The sequence below is a fragment of the Copadichromis virginalis genome, linkage group LG19 (assembly GCF_057382275.1).
Source record: "Copadichromis virginalis isolate Kocher_CV1m ecotype Utaka linkage group LG19, C_Virginalis_male_GT1.1, whole genome shotgun sequence".
NCBI classification, from domain to species: Eukaryota; Metazoa; Chordata; class Actinopteri; order Cichliformes; family Cichlidae; genus Copadichromis; species Copadichromis virginalis.
Genome location: NC_140636.1, coordinates 15,570,869 through 15,591,542, shown reverse-complemented (window position 1 = coordinate 15,591,542; position 20,674 = coordinate 15,570,869). Strand labels below are relative to the sequence as shown.

The 20,674-nt window shown below is 44.6% G+C and overlaps 1 protein-coding gene across 5 annotated transcripts in view; it reads left to right on the top strand.

Moving 5' to 3' along the window:
• scaf8 (SR-related CTD-associated factor 8) overlaps positions 1-20,674 on the top strand; it is a 67,475-nt gene that overhangs the window by 22,286 nt on the left and 24,515 nt on the right. For 3 of the 5 annotated variants that reach the window (XM_085442483.1, XM_085442487.1, XM_085442486.1), the window contains one exon: positions 87-3,224. In XM_085442483.1, coding sequence (XP_085298609.1) covers positions 87-1,822 — 1,736 coding nt within the window. In that variant the 3' untranslated portion in view covers positions 1,823-3,224. Of the gene's footprint in view, positions 1-86; positions 3,225-20,674 lie in introns of those variants that run through there. The other 2 variants (XM_085442484.1, XM_085442485.1) reach the window with 2 other exon arrangements.

Sequence of the window (20,674 nt, the reverse complement as noted above, 5' to 3'; positions counted from 1 at the left end):
AATGTGTTTGAATAGTTTTATTTCTAGTATTCATTTTTATGTCTCCTTTTTTTAACAATTCTGTCTGCACTTGTGTTCATCTCCAGGCATGCAGAATGCTGTCCGCAGTGGAATGGGTCTGCTGGGCATGCACCCTACAGCTTCCCTCACCCACCCCCTGCATCAGTCTGGACTGAGTGGGCAGAGGATGCCCGGCCTGCTGCCTTTGGATGTGCGCCCCAACCTGCTCCAACCCGGAGCCGCTGCTCGCTTCCCGCTGCTCATGCAGCAGGCCCATGCCCAGCAAACCCCTGGCCTCCTAGACAGTCCAATCCAAGCTCAATCCCGCCCCAGGGCTCCCTTCCCTCAACTGGACCCCTTCCACCGGCCCCCCAACATAACCAGTGAAAATGTATCCAAAACAGAAGATGAGTCGTCCTCTGGAGCTGACGAGGGCAAAGACCAGGACTACCGCTTTCCTCCGATGGAAAAGCAGAGCACGGGTCTGCTGCGGACCCCTCCCCCAGAGCATAGGGAGCCCCTTGCAGGATCAGGAGCAGGCGTGAGACCACCTTTGCTCCAGACCCCAGGTACTCAGCCAGCCAGATCAAGCCTCGTAGGCCGTCTGCAGGCCCTTGCAGGGTTTACACCCGATAACCGCTGGAACCAAGCCAGAGGGGACTTTGATGAACGTGATGGCATGCGAGGAGGCCCCCAGGCCCCAGGTGGTCCAAAGGGCTTCCCGGAGGCTGGTCCCACACCTGGGCAGAACTTCCCCAGCCGCTTTGATAACCGTCCCGGGACAGCAGCCGGTGTTTCTGTAAATGCTGGAGCTGTTGGGGGGCCACAGGCTTGGAACCGTAGTGGTAATGCCGCAGCTCCTTTTGAGAGCGAGCTCCATCAAGACCTAGATGAAAGAAGACGCCCATGGGACAGGCAAAGAGATAGAGATGAAAGAGATTTTGACTTCAGGAGGGAGATGAATGGTAACCGCCGCAGCCGCGAGAGGGAGCGCGAGAGAGACAGGGGCCGCGACCGCACCAGAGAACACGAACGCGAGCGAGACCACGACAAAGAGAGAGACCGCGAACGTGGAGGCTCAGCACCCCTTCTCCCTCTGCCCACACCTCTTCTACCAACTCCACCTCTCAATCCTAACCTGACACTGAACCAAGGCAAAGTGCTTGCTCCGCTTAAACTGAACCCTCAGATTCAGCCACGATTCCAGCCCCCGCTTTTGCCTCAAGCTCAGGGCAAGCTCCCTCTGCTGGGTCTTAATCAGGCAGCGCCTCAACTTCAGATCAGGTCTCCTCCTCCATCACAGAACCAAGCAGCCGTGCCCGAGCCTGAGTCAGAAATCCCAACTCCATCCGAGGCCCCCCAGGCACAGCCGACACCCTCGACGCTTTCGCACGACCCGTCATCTGACGGCGAAGGTCAGAGCACATTGACTGAGGCGCCTCCAAAGTCAGAGTCGTCGCCACAACCAGAGACTTCTCCACGCACAGATTCACCATCCCAGCCTATAGCCCAGTCCGCCTCTCAGACCACTGCTTCTTCTGACAGTGAAACCCCTAGCCATGCCTCACCACCTGCTGAGGCATCGTCCCAGGACTCATCCATGGCCTTCACACAAGCTGCCAGCCCCCCCGAAGATACGACTCACTCTGCGGAGGAGCAGAAAAGTGGACAGAAGGATGAGGAGGAGTCACAAGAGAGACCCTCCTCTCCCCAACCGCCGGGGGTCAGTGGACCTGAGCTGGACAATGATCAGAGTGAGCCCGTGGAGGATGCTGCAAGTCTGCCAGTGGTAGACACTGTCACAGACACTGAGGGGACATAATCATCACTCAGTAGGTAAAAGATCATTTTGTAAAGTTGTCTCTTCTTCTCTGTACTCATGTCAGCAAACTACCACCACCACACGGGACATGACGAATACTGACTCACACTGTCTGATAACAAATGATTTTATCCTCACAGAAACCAGTGTACTTAAATAGAAGGCTCATTAGCTGATTTATGGTTAGAGACTTTTGTTTGTATTTTATTTCCTTTTTTCCTTTTTTTTAAGTTGTAATGCCACACCACCCATTTTAATTATGAGCTTGGTGAATTTTATCAAATTGCCTGCCAAAATGTTTCAATTGTATATGGGGAAATTTAGCTTTGACCTTCCTATGGAAGAGAGTAAGAAATCCTGGCTGTTCGACAACGGATTGATATACTTGAAAATGGCAGCTGTTGGCCCAATTTCTGTCTCCTCTTCTTTTAAAATGCTACTGCAAAGTTTTCAATGAATGCTTTTGTGGTGTCTTGCAATGCTTTTTTTTCTTCTTCTTTTTTTTTTCTCCTGAGCAGAACAAATGGCCTCCATACATTAAAACCAGAACAGCTGCTTATAATTGGAAAAAAAAATGAGCATTTTAAATAGAAAACATGAAAATGTTGTATCCCCAAAATAAATGTCTGTAATTTGTTTCTAATTATCCAGTGAACACAAACAGAACATTACATGCCCGGGGGAAGAAAAAGAAAAAGGAGCAGAGGGATGTTCTGATGTCGGCTGCATATTGTTTTAGTTTGAAATAAACATGCTTTGTCTGTTTAAAACACTTGCTTTAGGACTGTTTTCTGACCCAGGACCAGTGGAAAATGCTTTACAGACTCGTGCGCGCACACACACACACACACTGTGTGCTGTCACTTCGGTCGATTTGATGTTCTTGTAACTCAAGTTGCTGCTATACCATCCATCCACAGAGCACTTTGTTGGATGCAACCGTGGGACTTGTAGTTTTTTTAGTCTGAGGACTTCAGCCTGTATGTTTCCCTAAGCTTTTTGCTGGGTGACTGTTGAGGATGGGATTGTGCCTTTTTGACTGGATTTGTCGTTCACGATGCTATCCAACACTACTGTGCGATGTACATCAGACTGTGCGTGCAACTCTGCTTTAGACAGCTCACTGAAAAGAACGCTCCCTGCACAGAATTGACTGACCTACAGTTTGAACGGTGGCTGCGCCGTTTGTGCAGCGCCTACCTAGAGAACAATATATCCTCCATCGTTCTGTGCATGCAGGCCTGTAGCCATGTTTTAACCTTCTGTCTTCTCTTGTTCATTTCATACCTGTAGTGGTTTTCTGTTGAGACGTACCTCTAGATATCCATAGTCTGCTGTTCTCTCAGACCAAATGTCTACTACAGGAGTTGTGATGTTGAATAAAAGTTCAAGGTGCATCAGACTTTCACTCCTTACTGTCATGAATTCCCATTCAGGCTGACCAGAATCATTATTTTGGGATTAATAGTCCAATTCACGGGATTGGATTGCATCTCAATAGTCTGTAACATTTCAAGCACCACCCACCCGCTCTTCATCAAACAGTAGGAACTCACCTGGGTTTGGTCACGTGACCACAACCCGTGATGGATCCAACACGTGCATGAAGCTAAGACAAATAGTTTCATGCGTGTTAGTCGTTTAAACTGAGTAAATCATATAAATTGAGTTCTTCACAGCTGTTTTTATCACAAAAATCAGTTTAGAGAACCAAAATACCAAAATAGCATTTTGAGACCCGACAGACTGGACAAAGGCGAATTCCACACTGCAACACAGACATCCAAGCAGACGCCACACGAGACCTGCTGCCCTTTATATTTTTTATAATTTAAAAAAATCCACACAACAAAAGGAAACTAATAAAGAAGGCCGGCTAAAATACCCCCACCCTGCCGGAGAGCTGGCTGCTACATCTGGACGATGTGCTTACTCAGCACGCACTAGCACCCAGCTCCTCTGCGCTCATTTATGGCCTCACTAGGTTCCGAAAAAACACGAGCTGGAGGATTCATTAAAACAATCGCCTCCATCAGCGTGTCTCCTGGCACCATCTCAGCACTTTTTATTGTTATAGAGAAATGGTGGACAAGAGCAGTGCAGTGTGCTGCTTAATGTCTCTACCTCCACTTAAGCTTAGTCTCTTAGTCCAAACAATAGTCAACAAAAATAGATTGCATGTAGAGACCCGAGTTCTGGTAAGAATATCCAGTTGTGTGTCTATGACTCAGTCCATAAAGTTCTAGCTCCCACCTGCCTCCCAAAGCCTGGGCAGTCAGCCAGGTCCATCTTCCTGCTGACCTCCCGAAAGAAAGATTAGACAGCCTGGAACTTTCAATCAATGGCTATCTGTACTCAAACAGACACACATGTGCACAACAGTTGGCTAGGTCTTCCATTCACAACAATAAAAATAAATATTCGCTGGACGGAGGTCAAGCAGCTTCAGTTACATGTCTATGGCTGGGTAAAGGGCATGCCACAACTGTAGTGTGATTTATTTAGGAACTGCAGCTTTCAAATAGGTCCCGGGTATGATTTAGGATACTAGCCTATGTGAGGTTTCCTTTCTCTGCACGCTGTCCCACCTGCCTCCGATCTGAGTCTAATGCCGTTTACTGTGCCAACCCATGCGCACTTCATACTGCATATAAATTCTTTGCCTGACCTTTACCTTTTAGCCCAGCATGGGCACCAAAACTGTATTTAGTATTTATTTATTTATTGTCATTGTCAAGAACAATGAAATTGCGTTTGGGGCTTCCATACAACCCAAAAAAAAGAAGAAAATAATAAATACCCCTTAAAACCCAAGTGTACATATTTAACCCAGTGTGACTCCAATGCAATAAGACAATCCTTAGCAATAATGTTCGTAGAAATTCAGACAAAGACCTGAGAAACATGACAAAATACAACAATGCAACCCATTCAATATTATTGTACTGTGAGATATATCAGATATGATAGTTATCTATTTAAGAAAGAGGGGGGGGCAGGAGGGGGAAGAGAATAAAGATATGATGCACCAATGCAGACCAGTTCATTGCTATTAAGAAGTTGGATATGGTTATTGTCCGTGAGAGGGGGGCAGAGAGTTCAGGAGCCTCACAGCCTGTGGATACAGGCTGTTGGCCAGTCTGGATGTTCTGGCCTGTATAGACCTGTACCTTCTCCCTGAGGGCAGCAGATGGAAAAGTTTAAATACTAAACTGTAATGGCATGGAATAATGGTACATTTCCAGTTTGTACCCTGGCAGAAGCGCTAATGTGTGGTTTTGACTGCAGGTCAGATACACAGAAGTTCCCTGCTGTGAGGAAGTTAATTAGACACAGTGCTAGCTTTTGGCTTGTAAAAGGCTTTTTACTGTGTTGTGGGAGAATCATAAACATTTCCTACCCTAATAATGGCTAAACTTCAAGCCCTAATTTGTTCTATAAAGAGGATTTCTCAGCAATTACGCGATACACTGGAGGTCCATTTTCACAACCGCTATGGTGCTCCTGCTGCCTTAGTATTATAGCAGTGCCATTACTCCGTCTGGCCATTTGGGGTCAGTGTGGTGCTGCAGCACTTGTCAGTGCGCCGGCCTTACTGTGCTCAGTGCAGACCGGATTCTTTGAGTGTGACGGCTCAAAATCTGCAGTGCTCACCTCTCTTACCTTCTGTTCTTCACCATCTCAACAGCACCGTGGCAAAATATCTGTACATAAATCCCCCTCCTTTGAAACAACAGTAACCTTGATGTAAGGATACGGGCGAAGGAAACCACTGATCCATACGGGACCTTCATTGTGCCAGGTCCTTGAAATGAACTCATTCCATACCTTTTTGGGATCAATACAGACGTGTTGTGATAAATGGAATGAGGTCTTTTTAGTGTGAGACTTGGCTGATTTCTGCAGCTTCCCAGTTGCTGCATTCTTAATTGATTAAAGCTATTGATTAGGCCTCCTAAAGCCTCCAGACTAAAATGAGCCTTTATCTGCCATGGCCAGATACCCAGATATCATATTCACTCACTGTGCAGCCTGTGCCAGATGCAGAGAGCCAGAGCGTCTCTGCTGGTGTGACCACTCGCACAAATTCATGAGCACCAGAGATGGAGTCAGAGCAAGAGACAGAGCCATCTATCTCCCATCCACCTAGTTATGCAGGAGAGGAATCCCCTATCTCAGCTCACAGTCTGCAGCCACAGTAATTACTCAGCTCTGTGGGAGTGCGCATAACTTTTCCTCTGCTTTCAAGAAGCCACTGCCCGCCCGGCTTCCCGTTATCAGGGCCAGCAGACACTCCTAGACTGGGAGGCGTCCAAAGTTCTCCTCACCCAGGAACTTGGGCTCGCTGCAAAAGAGCAAAGTCATACAGCTGTCCCACTGTGCCACAGGAAGTGTGCGTGCAGTTAGAGCAGCACCGGAGCTGGATGTTGGTGAGGAGATTCGCTCAAGGCCACATCAGCAGTGCCTGTACTTGCAGCATACAGGTATAAGCAAAGCTCTTCGGGTTTTAGCTTTCTGTTCTTTTAAGCATGAATTTTAATGTGCAGAGCCACAGGGGAGGTGGGGGTTTGTGTTTTATAGCTTTTAAAGAAGGAAAAGTTGAAAGTACGACGCCGAGGCTGTGATGGAATTCATCATGAGAGAGACAAAACACGGCCTCGGGTGACTGCACGTCAGTACTTTGCAAATTGGATGAACGGTTATGTGTTCGTGCTGTTTACTCGGACACATTTGATGCTGACAGCTCGCGTCGTGATAGAAACGTCTGTGCAATTGTACCCATCAGCCTCGCCTGGACTGAGACAGCCTGGAAATAAAAGATATTCAGTAAATTCAGATGTATCACATTTAGATAAGGCTGATGATTCCCTCTCACGGAACATTTTGTCTCATTTTTTGATGAGACTTTTTTGTGTCATTCTCTCGAGATGAACAGAAATTTGATGGCAAGCAGTCTGTTTTTTTCCCCCCAAGACTGCTGAGAGGAGGAGAGAGCGCCTGTTTGCGCCAAGTCAGTGTGTATTTGCATACTGAAGAGGTGTGTGTGATGGGGGGGGGTTAAACGCTCGTCACTGAAGACCTTTCTATACTCACATCCTTTGTATGTGTCTGTGTGTGTGCGTGCTGGAGCTGTCAGTGTGACGACTTGGTGCAAACACACCGGGGCAGAGACACGGGCCTCGCCGTTTAGGATGCGAGCAGCTCTTACCTCCGTGCACGCTGTCAGCGGTCCTATCTTTCCTGCCCGTACCCTCACTTCAAAACACACAAATATCAGTAAACATAGGTGCATGTAAACAGATCATGTATCTGCTAAAAGTGGCTGCCTTGAAGCGATTACACGAGCTCTGCTGGTGCTTCTACTTCTCGTCTTCAGCTGTCTCTGCATTTCTCGAAGGGTGAACGTGGGGTCATCGGGGCAGGGGATGTTAAAGGGCGCCACTGTTGGGAACAGAAGGAGGACTATAGGAAAATGAGAGTTGTCATGGAGGCAATTACAATCCACAAACACCTGATTCCCCCTCTCTGTTTTGTTTTTTGTCCAACCATGGCTCACAGCAGGCACAGTGTTGTGCTGGGTGATGGGGAGCTTATTAAATCTGCTAACACAGACAACGAATATGCATATATGTGTGCTTGGGGAGTATGCAATAGGGATGAGGCGGAAGATGCTGAGCAAGCAGGGAGCGGGCTGTTTGACAGCGCAGCACATTTTGCCTGAGAATGGGGGAAACTGGGAGATGTGTATCAGGAAAGACAGGCAGGTACTGGATGCAGCCCCCATCACTCTGACATTAGTGGTGCACACACGAGGGTGAGCCCGTTAAAATGTCGTACGCACTCTTTAACCAAATCCCAGATCGGTTTTCTCATTATGAAGCCGCCTCTCGTTTTTCTGCACTCGTCTGCAGCGACACGAGGTGTGTGACACACACATTCGTGCAGCCTTAACACACTGCAGGCCTTCTGTATTTGTTTTACTCTCATGCGCCGGGTGTTGCCTCCATTCACGGGTCTGTCATCATTTGAGAAAGACGACCTTATAAAAGCTGCTTATTAAAGGCTGACTCAGCTTCTTCCTGCAGATGTGACACCTGCTTCTTAAACCGCCAAAACAAGCTTCATTGTTTCCGTTAAGGAGGATAGTGAGTGTGCGTCTACCTGCCCACACATGAATAAACAGTCGCTGTTTGTTCCCCACCCCGGGCCCTTTTAACCCCCACTCTTTTTAACCACCCCTCCTTGCCGTTTCCAAGCAGCAGCTAGCTGGTAATTAGCCCTGAAGGCCTCCTCATTGTCTGCCTGTTTGTTTGGTGAGAAGCAGATTCCCTCCTGAGAGTCGGAGGCGTCGCTCACAAGTGTGCACAAGAGACGGAGCAGACGGTGTCAAGTATAAAAAAAGAGGAAATTCCAGACTCACCAGAATGAGGCCGGAGCGAGGGGTGATGGTGGTGGTGCGTGGCATGTGATCAAACCTGATAATGTGTTTCATGGACAGACTGCAGCACTCGTAGATGTTAGAACGTGTAGACCTGATGGAGAGTTTGAAGGCTGAAAGTAGCGCTAGGATCAGTATATTTCAAATTCAACATAAAGTCAAAGCTCCTGAAACAGCTCTGGGATCAGGAATAGCACCTTCTTTGTCTTCTTTCCAAATCCCCCACAGAATACCACACAGTCATAAATCTATTACTTTATAATGTCAAAGTCAAAGGCCTGCTGCAGTTGTACCTTATTATTTCTATTCTTTAAAATATCAAATTCTTGTATTTATTCTTGTTTTTATCAAAGAAAGCCGACTTGTTGTACTTTTGAACATTTTTCCAGGTGTGTGAAGTATTCTAGCAATAGACCATTCATGTAGAAATCCCTACCACCTCAGCAGCAAATATCTGAATTAAAAAACAAGGTATCATGGAATATGCTGCAGTCTGATTTCACAATAATAAATACAGCAAATAACATTTTCGTGAAATCGATACAAGCATTTGTGATCAGTTCTTTCGGTTTATTCAGATGTTCATTTTCTTTGTTCCTGTTCACGTACGACAGAAAAAAGAGAAGAAAGTACATCATCTTTTTAATTCTAAGGTTTTGTCCTTGACGACATCATAAAGCACACCTTTACTGCTTCCATGGGAGTTGCGAGGGTGCTGCATCGGTGTGAGCACCTCTGAGCTGTGTGTTAGCTCAGTGCCAAAGGAGGAAAGACATCAGCAATGATCTTAGAGGACCTTCCCATCAATTCTCAAGGCATGTGAAACCATTTCCAAAACAATTTAAAGTTCATCATTCCACAGTGAGAAAGATTATTCACAAGTGTAAACATTAAAAAAGCTGGGGAAATGCATCCCAAGAGCTCCATTTCAGACTTTACAGGCCTCAGATAGCATGTTAAAGGTTCAAGTTAATAATATGATTAAGAAAGGACTGAACATGTTTGGCTTGTTTATAAGGGCTCAATAAAGAACACGGCAGCATGGCTTAGGTTTGCAAAATTACATCTTAAGAAACCAAAAGACCTCTGGAGCAATGTCCTTTGGACAGACGAGAGCGAAGTGGAGACGCTCGTCCATGAAGCACAAAACCAAACTCAGCACAAACACCTCAGACCGGCTGTCAGCACGGTGGTGGAGGGCTGATGATCTGGGCACCCAGCAGTTTGTTGGGTTGACCACAAACTCCTCTGGATACCAAAGTACTCCAGAGTCAAATGTGAAGAAATCCTTCTGACAGCTAAAGCCTGGTGGACACCGGCTCGTGGAGTGAGAACCATGACTTCAAGTTATTGCAGCTGAGAGAGATTCTGCAGGCTACAGAATCACAGGGTGGACTTTTCACTCGTTTTCTTCCTGAATAATGACACGAGGCCCACGTCACCTCTACTTGCAGCCCGGATGTTGATATGAAGAAATAGTTTTAAAAATTATTATTCGAAAAATGATTTAATTAGAAGGCAATATGACCAGCGTGTTACAGACATGGCCCTTTAAGACTGTAGCCCCATGGGCGGTGTAGTCCTCGCTGCAGGGAGAACGTGCGCCCCTCCGTGTGTGAGCGCGAGGAGTTGCTACCGAGCAGAAACGGGAGCTGGAAGCATGTAAATATAATAATAACCACTGCAGCCAAACAGAGAGCCTGACAGCCCAGTTGGAAGTAAGCTATTAAGACTCGACTGTACACTGTGTTCGTGTTTTTCTCCAAAACAATAAAGTTCTGCTGGAGCAGCCTTTCAACGCTTCTTTCTGCCTCTCGCTAGCAAAGTTGACCCAGACAGTAAAGTGAGTTCCCGGCTACGAGCCCGACACGGAACCCGAAGTATTAGCCGGAGGTCTCCTTACCGCGGAGCCGCGGACCTGTCCGAGGTAACAGAGTGCAAACATGTTGAAGGCTGTGTTAGTTCAGTGAGAGATTTATTTGGAAAGAAAACAATTTTCACTTGACTCAAAAACTAATGTGTACGCTTATGTATGGAAGCCCGTTTCCGCCACTAAATAAAAACAAAAAAGCTAGTATCCATAACTCGAAATTTCGAGAAATATAACTCAAAATTTCGAGTTAGCTCTGCCAATCAAAAATATACGTGAATGAGGTCGCTTTCTTGTTACTCGGAAGCATATGGCGCAGAGGAACGCGCACTCAAAAACGGATCCCAACAAATTGGCGCTTTCGCGAGTACGTTTGCTGATAGTAACACCATGTGATTCAGCTAATAACGCAAGGATTTCATCATTTGTGAAGCCAGGCTGAAAACACAAAGCAATCTGTGCATTCACGACTGGATGTAATACTGGTAGCTTAGCTGTAGCATTTGTAGCTGAGGGCTTCAGCTTCCGGGTAACGAGGAAATGACGTCATTCACGTAGATTACTGATTGGCAGCGCTAACTCGAAAATTCGAGTTACTTTATTCAAAATTTTGAGTTAATAAATCGAAATTTCGAGTTAATATGTCGAAATTTTGAGAAAATAACTCGAAATTTTGAGTTATGGATCCTTTTTTTTAGTGGCGGAAACGGGCTTCCATACTTACGCCTGCATATTTGTTAAATACAAACAAAATTATAGCAAAAGTGCTGCCACGTGTCTGGCCAGAAAGAGCTGTTTATTTGGTAGTTCAATGAAAGGCTTCAGGTAGTCAAGAGTGAGAAAAAATTGCGTTCATGTTTGCAGTTTTTTCTTGTTAAACATTATTTGAAATTAAATAGAACAAAGAAAACACTACATTTTAGGAAATATTAGTGGGTGTTTTCTTGTTTGTTTTCTTGTACTACTTGAACACTAAAGTGGCCCTCCAGTGAGATAAGATAAGATAAGATAAGATAGAACTTTATTAATCCCTCGGGTGGGTTCCTCTGGGAAATTCGATTTCCAAAAAAGCACAGCACCGACAGAAGTTACAGAGTTATACACACACACATATATATAAATACAGAGACAATATAAATAAAATATACGAAGGGGATAAATAGAATAAATAGGAATAAAAATAAAAATACAAGTGAATTGCACATTTCAAGTATTGAGTCTATTGCACCGTTGACTATTTACAAAAGTATTGCACAAAAGGTATTGTACAGTGAGGTGAAGAGGCACTACAGCTTAGTTGTTCCCTCCTTTGTCCTCCTGTCTCCCCTCCCTCTCCCCTCCAGAGAGGAGTTAAACAGTCTGATGGCGTGTGGGACAAAGGAGTTTTTAAGTCTGTTAGTTCTTGTCTTTGGGAGAAGCAACCTGTCACTGAACAGACTCTTCTGGTTGTTAATGGCCGTGTGCAGAGGATGCCCAGCATTGTTCATAATGTCCAGCAGTTTCTTTAATGTCCTTTTCTCTGCCACTGTCACCAGAGTGTCCAGCTTCATGCCGACCACAGAGCTAGCCCTCCTGATCAGTTTCTCCAGCCTGGATGAGTCCTTCTTTGCTGTGCTGCTCCCCCAGCACACCACAGCATAGAAAAGTACTCCAGCAACCACCGACTGGTAAAACATCCTCAGGAGCTCCCTGCAGATGTTAAAAGACCTCAGCCTCCTGAGGAAGTACAGTCGGCTTTGGGCTTTTTTATACAGGTACTCTGTGTTGCATGACCAGTCCAGTTTATTGTCCACCCACAGCCCGAGGTACTTGTACTTGTTGACCACCTCCACCTCCTCCCCCTCTATCTGAACCGGCAGTGGACCTGCTCTAGACCTCCCGAAGTCCACAACCAGTTCCTTAGTCTTTGAGGTGTTGAGTTGCAGGTGGTTTGTGTGACTCCATGCGACAAAGTTCCTCACCAGACTTCTGTACTCCTCTTCCTGATCATCCCAGATACACCCCATGATGGCTGTGTCGTCTGCAAACTTCTGAATGTGGCATAATTCAGAGTTGTAGCAGAAGTCAGAGGTGTACAGGGTGAAGAGAAGAGGGGACAGCACAGTTCCCTGTGGTGCTCCTGTGCTGCTGACCACTGTGTCAGACGTGATGTCCTTCAGCCTGACGTACTGTGGTCTGTCGGTCTGTCGGTGCCAGAAGATGACGGTGCCAGAAGGGGCCCCAGGCTCATTTGAGTTTGAGACCCCGGGTGTAAGATGTCACGTGTTGTTGTTTATGGGATCATATTAGAAGCTAGAATCTCCTGATGCGTTAAACCTTTGCACGTCTTTTGAAAAACTAAAAAAGTTCAGATATGGGACACTTTGCGTTACCAAGAGAATTCTTCTCAGTTTAGCTCCTTAGAAGCAAATGGTTTTTTTGTGGGGGGTTTTTAAAAAATGTTTTATTTTTTATGGATTGTTCATACTTCTCAGTTAAACCCAAGATCAAAATGTGCGCGTGTTTCCTCAGGGTGTGGTGCTATTCATCCATCTACATTGGTCTGGTGAGAATTACCCAGGTTTGGAGCTACTGTGTTGCTCAAAGTGCAAAAAATGCATTTGAAACACTATCTGGTTATGTCTCTCTCTACAACTCATGTGGTCATCTGTTTCTATGCAACTCACTCCCCTCCAAAGGTTGGGGTGTGGCCAGCTAACATGAGGGCGGTCACCATCAGTGCTGACGTTCTGTCTCGCTGTCCCACCACAAGCATCTCATCGCAGATAAATGCATGCTCCCTTTGGCACGGTGGTGCAGTTGGCAGGTGTAGTTTCATAAGGAGAAGAAACTGCTCACAACAAGATTTCTGGAAACAGATGTTGTTACTTTCTTTATTCCGATATATTTTTTCATAGGCATAGTGCCACTTAGTTCCATTATATTGAAGAGGAGTCAGACATGTTTACGCCACATGTCTCTGAAACCTTTTAGATGGATAAGCAGCAACTACAGAGGAAAAACATGGAAATCAGAGTTTGCCGTCAATCATTCCTTTGTTTTTTGTTAATATGCATAAAAAAATACTGAAGAGGAAATTCTCCAAACACAGAAAAGTAGATCCTGAGTCCTGAGTGGTTAACCCCGTGTTCAGCGCCTCAAACTTCCCTCCTGCCGTTTGTCCAATCTGCCGAGTCTGTGGGCGTGTGTGCGGCTCTGTCGATATCGCCCGTGACGGTTCCTATGCCGCCCCGCTGATGGGGATTAAACATTCATCATCATGTTTATTAATGACCAGCAGGCATCAGGGGTCTCCAGGCTGTCACACACATGCTGCAGACAAGCTAAAGCTCACGATTTCTGGCACTTTCTCTCAAGAACTTGCACACAGAATAATAAACACACAGCTACCTGCAAAGGTGGCTTAAATATTCATGAACCCCTCCCTTTGTTGTTGCTTGTTTTCAAGCGTTTTTGATGGTTAGAAGTTCTCGTGTGTGCAGCTATCGATCCACTGGCCTGTTAAAGAGTTAAAGAACAGATTTTGTGTCTCTCTGGAGCGCCAGCCTCTCCCATGGGTGGAGGGATGGACTGAGAACATCTGTGATGGCCGACTCCTGCAGAGACACACCAGTGTGTGTGTGCAGGGTTGAGTGGTCTGTTACCTATAGAAGCTTTAGAGGAAGCGCACTCCCAGTTTATTTCTTCCTTTCTCTCTCAAATAGACATGTAGTCATTTCTAAGCAGGCGGCTGCGCAGGCAGAAACCAAGCTGCCATTTTTATTCAATAAAAGCTGTGTGGCTGAAAATCCTTTGAGTTTATTTGCATCTCTGCATTTTAACCATTTTCATCATTCACTCTTCAACTCGGAGACTCGGAGATGTGCCCTCCTCTTAGGTGATACTCATAAAAACGACATACTTTGCACCACAGCCTCTGCAAATGAAATGATAAATGAGTGATGAGCAGAAGTGCACTGATGCTGCACTGCTCACAGCCTGCCGTCTCATTCTGTGTGGTTGAGCGTCTCCCTCCATACCTTCATTATTATTGTGCTCTGCTGCCTCCCCTTATCCTTTTTTTTACTCCTTTGGCCAGTCGTGTCTCATTTTACTTCTCTGCAGCTCCATCTTTGTGCTCCACTCTCCATTCTCCCCAGTGAAGCGTGTCACAGTCTGGTCAGATTTCTTGGTAACGGAGCCTCTCAGTGGGAGATGCTACCCACATCATAAAACTCGCTTAAAATATAGTTTGTAAAGCTGTGCATTGTGTGAGTGAGGCTGAAGAGCAAACTAAGGAAACTGATCTCAAACAAAGTCAGGCTTTTAGTGGAAAAAATAGCAGTTGGCTGGTTTTTGGACCGGTTTAAATATAAACACAGATTTTAAAATGATTTCATATTCTTAGTAGATCTGAACTGGAAAAACAGAACAGGTAGAAGGCTGGCTTTTAGAAAGAAAATGCTGGCATTAACCAAATATTTGTAGAAACAACAACAAAAACTGATATATACACACTCTGGCCACTTCATTAGGGACACCTTTCTAGGTGTCCCTAATGAACACAAACGATTCCTGAGAATTTGTTGGTTACGTCCAAGATGTGAATCTCCCGTTCCACCACATCCAAAGGGGCTCCGCTGGATTGAGATCTGGTTACTGTGGAGGCCGTTTGAGGACTCGGTGTCATTTTCAAGAAACCAGTTTGAGATTATTTGAGTTTTGTGACGTTATCTTGCTGGATACCTGGTGTGTGTCCTTTTATGACCATACATATGAAGGGATGGACATGGCAAACTTACATACATGCTTCCCTTAGCTAGTATTACTAGAGAACACTGCATACATTTTCATTATTATGCAGATGATATCCATCTTTATTTATCCACGAAGCCAGATGATACAATAAAGAGATTTCCTGCTTCTAAATTCAGATCAAACTGAGGTTGTTGTTCTCGGCTCTAAAACCCTCAGAAATACACAATCCAACCAGATGACATTACCTTTCCCTCCAAAAACTCTGCGGCGGGCCTTGGAGTCGTTTTTTGACCGCCTCTCAGAATGATGCTGAAAAACTACTTTGTGCATTTATCACTTTTCTCCCATATTAATGTCTCTTTATTGGCTCACTGTTAAATTCAGGTTCACATTTAAAATCCTTCTCCTCACAAGGCCAAGCTCTGTAATAATAACAATCAAGCCTCATCTTATCTTGAAGACCTCGTACCACATGACCTCATGTTTGTCTTTTTCAGACTGTCCTCTGTAAACAGAGATGGTTGTTTAGGAAAATCCCAGTAGATCAGCAGTTTGTAAAATACTCAGACCGCCCGTCTGCGCCACGTGCATTCATTCAGTCTGAACTTCAGCAGGCTGATGTAACCATGTCTACATGCCTAAAGTCAATGAGTTTCTGCTACGTGATTGGCTGATTAGATGTGTAGAAATATCAATGCTATAAAAAAGTAATATCACAATTAATACTCAAAGGCTGTCCTTTAATTTTATAATAACTGCTGTATTTGCTTTCAAAACATTGTAGTTTACTGTGTTATCTTGACTGAAGGGGTTTAATGAATATTAAGTATTAAGAAAAAGTGAAATATATGAAAGCTACCTTTCAGGCTATAGCTCTAACCTCCACCAAACAGAGGAAGGCAACACTTAAAGCAAAGAAGGCACATGAATCCCTGCTTGATCGCTCTCTTGATTGCTTGAGCGTTTTAAAGACGACCGTGGCATTACAAAAACCTTACATAGTCAATATAAAGTAAAAATGTTTCCATTTGCTTTGCTTTTTCTGACTAATTTGCATTTAGTTACTATGCTATACCCTGACTACGTGAATACATGTGAAGATGTGCATCAGATTTTTAGATTTTGTTTCGTCTGTGGGAGTTTACAGGCTTTTGAGTCGAAACAATAAAACCTTTTCTATGTTAAAATGTCTGATTCTTTAATCTAAAGGGGGTTTCTATTCCATTTCCAATGTTTCAGCACAGCACATGTAAAAAAACAAAATAAAAATCAGACAATAGACAAAACAGGAAGTGTCTGTGCAGCATAATGCAGTCCGGCACAACATCCGATGAGGCTTTTATGCAGCTTGAGTCACAAAGATAACTCATGAAACGAATTTAAACTCAGCAGAAAACTGAACGTGGAAACGAAGACGAGAACAGGAACAAACGCGTCAGTGGGAGTCGGCAGAGGAGGGTCACCATGTTTGACAGGGTAACAGAGGGATTTGTTTCTAATGAGTAAACAGACAGCGTACACTACTGCCAACCCACACACACACACACACACACACACATTCTGTGTTGTTGTGTGGGAGAAAATGAGAAACGTGAAACTTGCACTCGTCTCAAAGAGTTTCTCTGTTAGGAAGAATAAGTGTCAGTGAGGTCTGGCTGTTGGTTTGGGGGGTGGCAAAACCTTAACTGCACAGAGAAAAGAGGGGAACTGGGTATCACATGTACCGTGTAAAGGTTTCCTATCCTTATGAAGTCATATTGAGCAAGTAAGGCTGGCCAAAATAACAGAAACATTACTTATGGGAGGACTTTAGTTTCCATCATCATAATTAACATAGTCAGAAACATCAGCAAAGTGACCTCTGAGCCAGTTAGTGTTTCATGTGTGGGTGAGCTGTGTCGTGGTTTATACTTTATCAGATATGGATTCATAAATTTTCTGCCCAGCTGATACAGTATAGCTGATGTAAGCACAGTTTATATATAGCCACGCCTCGATACTTTCATTACACGTGTTTGAAGGCAGGATCGGAGTACACCGTCACAAATCGACTCAACTCTCCCAAAACCCGATTGCTGAAATGACCCTGTCACTAATGAGTACTTGCAACAAGCTAACTTGTTAAGTAGTAGTTTACCAGCTGCACTGCCATAGATCCACGTGCTTCATAATGATCTTATTTTTGATTAGTGGAGTACTAAAGCAAACCAAACTCTAGCAAAGAGAAGCTGGTTTTAATAGATTTCTAATGACGCTGCTGGACCAACGTGCAAAGAACCTTGGGAGAAGTTGAGCCCACATAAATCTGCCTTGCTGCTTCTCTCCCACGTTTCACACCGGTCCGAGTATATGAACCTAATTACACTTGAACTTAATAGTTGACAAAGCAGTAGCTTTTATCTTTCAAGGCCTCGTTGAGTTATGGGGCCACAAAGAAGTCTGTTCACATGCAAGTATAATCCCAACCTTAGTGTTGCATGTGGGCAACTTCGCTAAGATGATAATGCTCTCATAAACGCACCTAAAAATGATTTAAATAACTAAATATGACTGAAAACAAGAATTAAACCAAATGGTTCCCATGACCTCGTGATTCAACAGCACTAAACCTGTCTGGGGTGTCCTGCGTATTCCCTAAGACCTGGAGCGTTTCCCTCCTGCAGATATCCGCTTCATTATCCACTTAGATGTGCTTTAGTATTTTTAACAGCACACAAGAACAAGCGGAGCCAGCTAGAAGCGTTTCTGTGGAGCATGGAGGATTTTCACGTCACGTCATACACACACTGTGCTCAAATCAAACATGTGAGTGTGCACACGCAACACAGCACACAGGAGAACTAATCTGATTTCACAGCCCAAATGAAAAGTGATGCACACATACACACATCCATTAGCTATTATTAGGTAAATAGGCTAATAGGTAAACACACAGAGAGCTGCTACGGAGACCACAAATGTCAGAGGGACAGCAAGAAGCGCTTGATTGTAGTGTTAAGTTCTGGGCGTGCTCACTTAGGGCAAACACCAACAGGCAGAGATGTGACTCCTTTATTGGAAGTCACACCTGGAGGCGAAAACTGCCTGCTAGTCATTTTTATCAGGTTTATTTAGCCAAATGTCAGGAAGTTAATCGATCAGATACTCTAACGACTGGCTTCTCGGTTTGTTCGCAGCTGCTAAACAAAGTGTAGAGCATGGCACTGCACGCAAACACTCTGCACCTGAACACGCTGTAGAAATGTAGTGACAAAATCACACCAGCCCCTCCTTCTCCACTGTAGCTCTGGCTGTCAGTTGTCGGTTATTTAATCTGTATGAGTGGTTCGCCTGACATTGGAAAATGATTTAAAATAGATTTATGTCATAAGATCACCTACCAAACTATTACTGCTCGTCTCTACAGTCCTTCGACGCTCCTATGACCCTAATATTAACAGCCCACGGATGAACTTTAGGTAGCTCGATGTCATTACATAATTACCACTCACCTTTGAGAATTTCGCCTCCTTCTTCTCCCAAATGGCTCACATAACTGACCTGACATTCTCATCCACAATGCTTTACAAGCTGGACACGGCCAGGTCTGCACACCGCAGCACTTGGGGAGACCTCCAGCTACAAAACAGAAACGTCCTGAGTGCTTTTTTGTTCACGAAGCTCCTGCAAGTCAGAACAGTGGTTGGCCTCACTATAAATAAACATTTCCACCTGGAAAGACTAAGAGAATAATGCTGTAAGACGTTCTAGAATGATCTTTATTATCCCGGTCTCACAGACAAACTGTACCATCTTCAGTGTAAGATTAATACTTTGATTACAGTCCCCAGTTTGATGGTGCTGCTGACGCATCCCGACGGGATGAATGCTAAGAATCTATGGTGATGATAGTGTATAAAAGTGAAGGTCAACCTGATGAAACTTTTTAATGACAACTCAGGAGACAAAAGCTGCAGATCCTAAATATATGGAAAAATGATCCTCAGGAAACACTTTGCTCATTTTGGATCACAGTGAATACAAAACTGATTCCATTTTGGACAATTAAAAGTCCGAGTGGAGGATTATCCTGGGTGTATTTGAAGTCCTTAGCATACATGGCATAAAAGATGGATGAAGCTACCATGACTTCAGCCATTGGTCCTGTTTCCTGTAGTCCAGATAAACATTTCCACCTTCACCACCTGTTTGGCCGTGAAACCGCACATTCATTGGCTAATGACTTGTCACTTAGAGTTCATTCACCACTGAATAAATAATCCTGCTTTGTGAAACGCAGAACGAACCTGCAACCACACAAACTCACTTAGATAAAGAAGTCTTCTCTGGCACTGGATAAAAGTTACTCCATTAAAAGTTATCGATAAAGGTAACTAGTTAGCTACAAATGCTAACCATTGCAGCAGAATAAATCCAGGCCTCGAACTTGTCTGTACACATCATTTTAAGGTAGAGAATCCAAAGTGTGACTTGTTCGTTGGAGGGATCGGCAAAAGCAAAGCAGTCTTTTCTTCTTTTAGTGAACTTTATCTTCACAGATTTCTCCTCTGAACTAACTGAAGTTTATCCCTGAATGCTCATAAGCTGAAAACAAAGACGCAAACATGCTAACGTAATCTTACAATCACAAAGGATGATCTAAATGTCTCCCTCCACAAGGCCTGTAAACAAACCAGTCCAAGTGGTTTGGAGGAAGGTATCAGCTTTCCAGGTCCTGCTTTGTCTAATAACGACATGTCAGACAGACCCCTCCCCCCAGCTGCCCTTCCCTTAGCTTTGGTGCCCTCTGTTACAGTGCATCGCACTAGTAGCTAATAATATTGTGCTAAAGACCCAGAGCACTGTATCTGTTTCCAATTAAGAGGTGAAATGAGCAGGTTTTTAACAAGGTGACTGTAACAGCGCCCAGCTTCCCTTCACATGGGTGTGAAAGTATTTGTCAGCAGGGAGTGAGGAGGTTATGGGTGTGGGAACCTTACCTTAGTGGGCACGGCAGAGGGACAGTCACAGTCCTAATGATGCAACAACAGTTTGGTTCTCATGCTTTAGACATTGCAGCAGACATCCTCAAAACACACTAATTACTTCATATATTAGCAAAAGACTAATTTTTTGGGTGAGATTTGCTGCGATAAAGATCCATCCTGAGACTTTCTGCTCGATGTTGTTTGCGTCTTGCTTGTTTTCAGCTCGTCTCGTTGCTCTTATTGAGTTTGAGCAAGTTGAATTTAGCCCAATACAAATCACATTACACTTCAGAGTGAATGATTGCATTTAGCTCATTGGAATCAGCCTTTACTGTTTTTTACTGAATGAAGCTTTTGATTTTTAGGCATGTTTGTTGGCTTGTAATGTGTTCGATCATTTGACTCTGTGTAAGCTTGCGATAACTCAATCAAACGTCCCTGCGTTTGCTGTGGATTCCCCTCCACTGGCCTGCAGGACTGTGGCTGCAGGAGTGAAGAGGTTTAAAGCAGCTTAAACTGTCACGCCAGCCCAGAGCTACAGACTGTTTCCTTATTCTCTTTCACTGAGTCTATAAAAGATGAGGCTTGTCCAGTCTTGATCTGTCTTTCATAAAGTAATCTCTCCAAAGTCCCTCAATCATTTATATTCTTTGCTCTCTCGTGTGGGATATATATTCAGCCACTAACATGCTCTTAACTTTGTCAGTGTCGAGTCTGCCCCACATTCAGACAAAGAAAAGGACAGCCGTGTGTACTTTGGTGCATTTTTAGACCAGGGCCTGATGTCACGCTAACCGCGCGCCGGGTTGTCCTCCATCAGTCATGCCCTCCATGAGCTT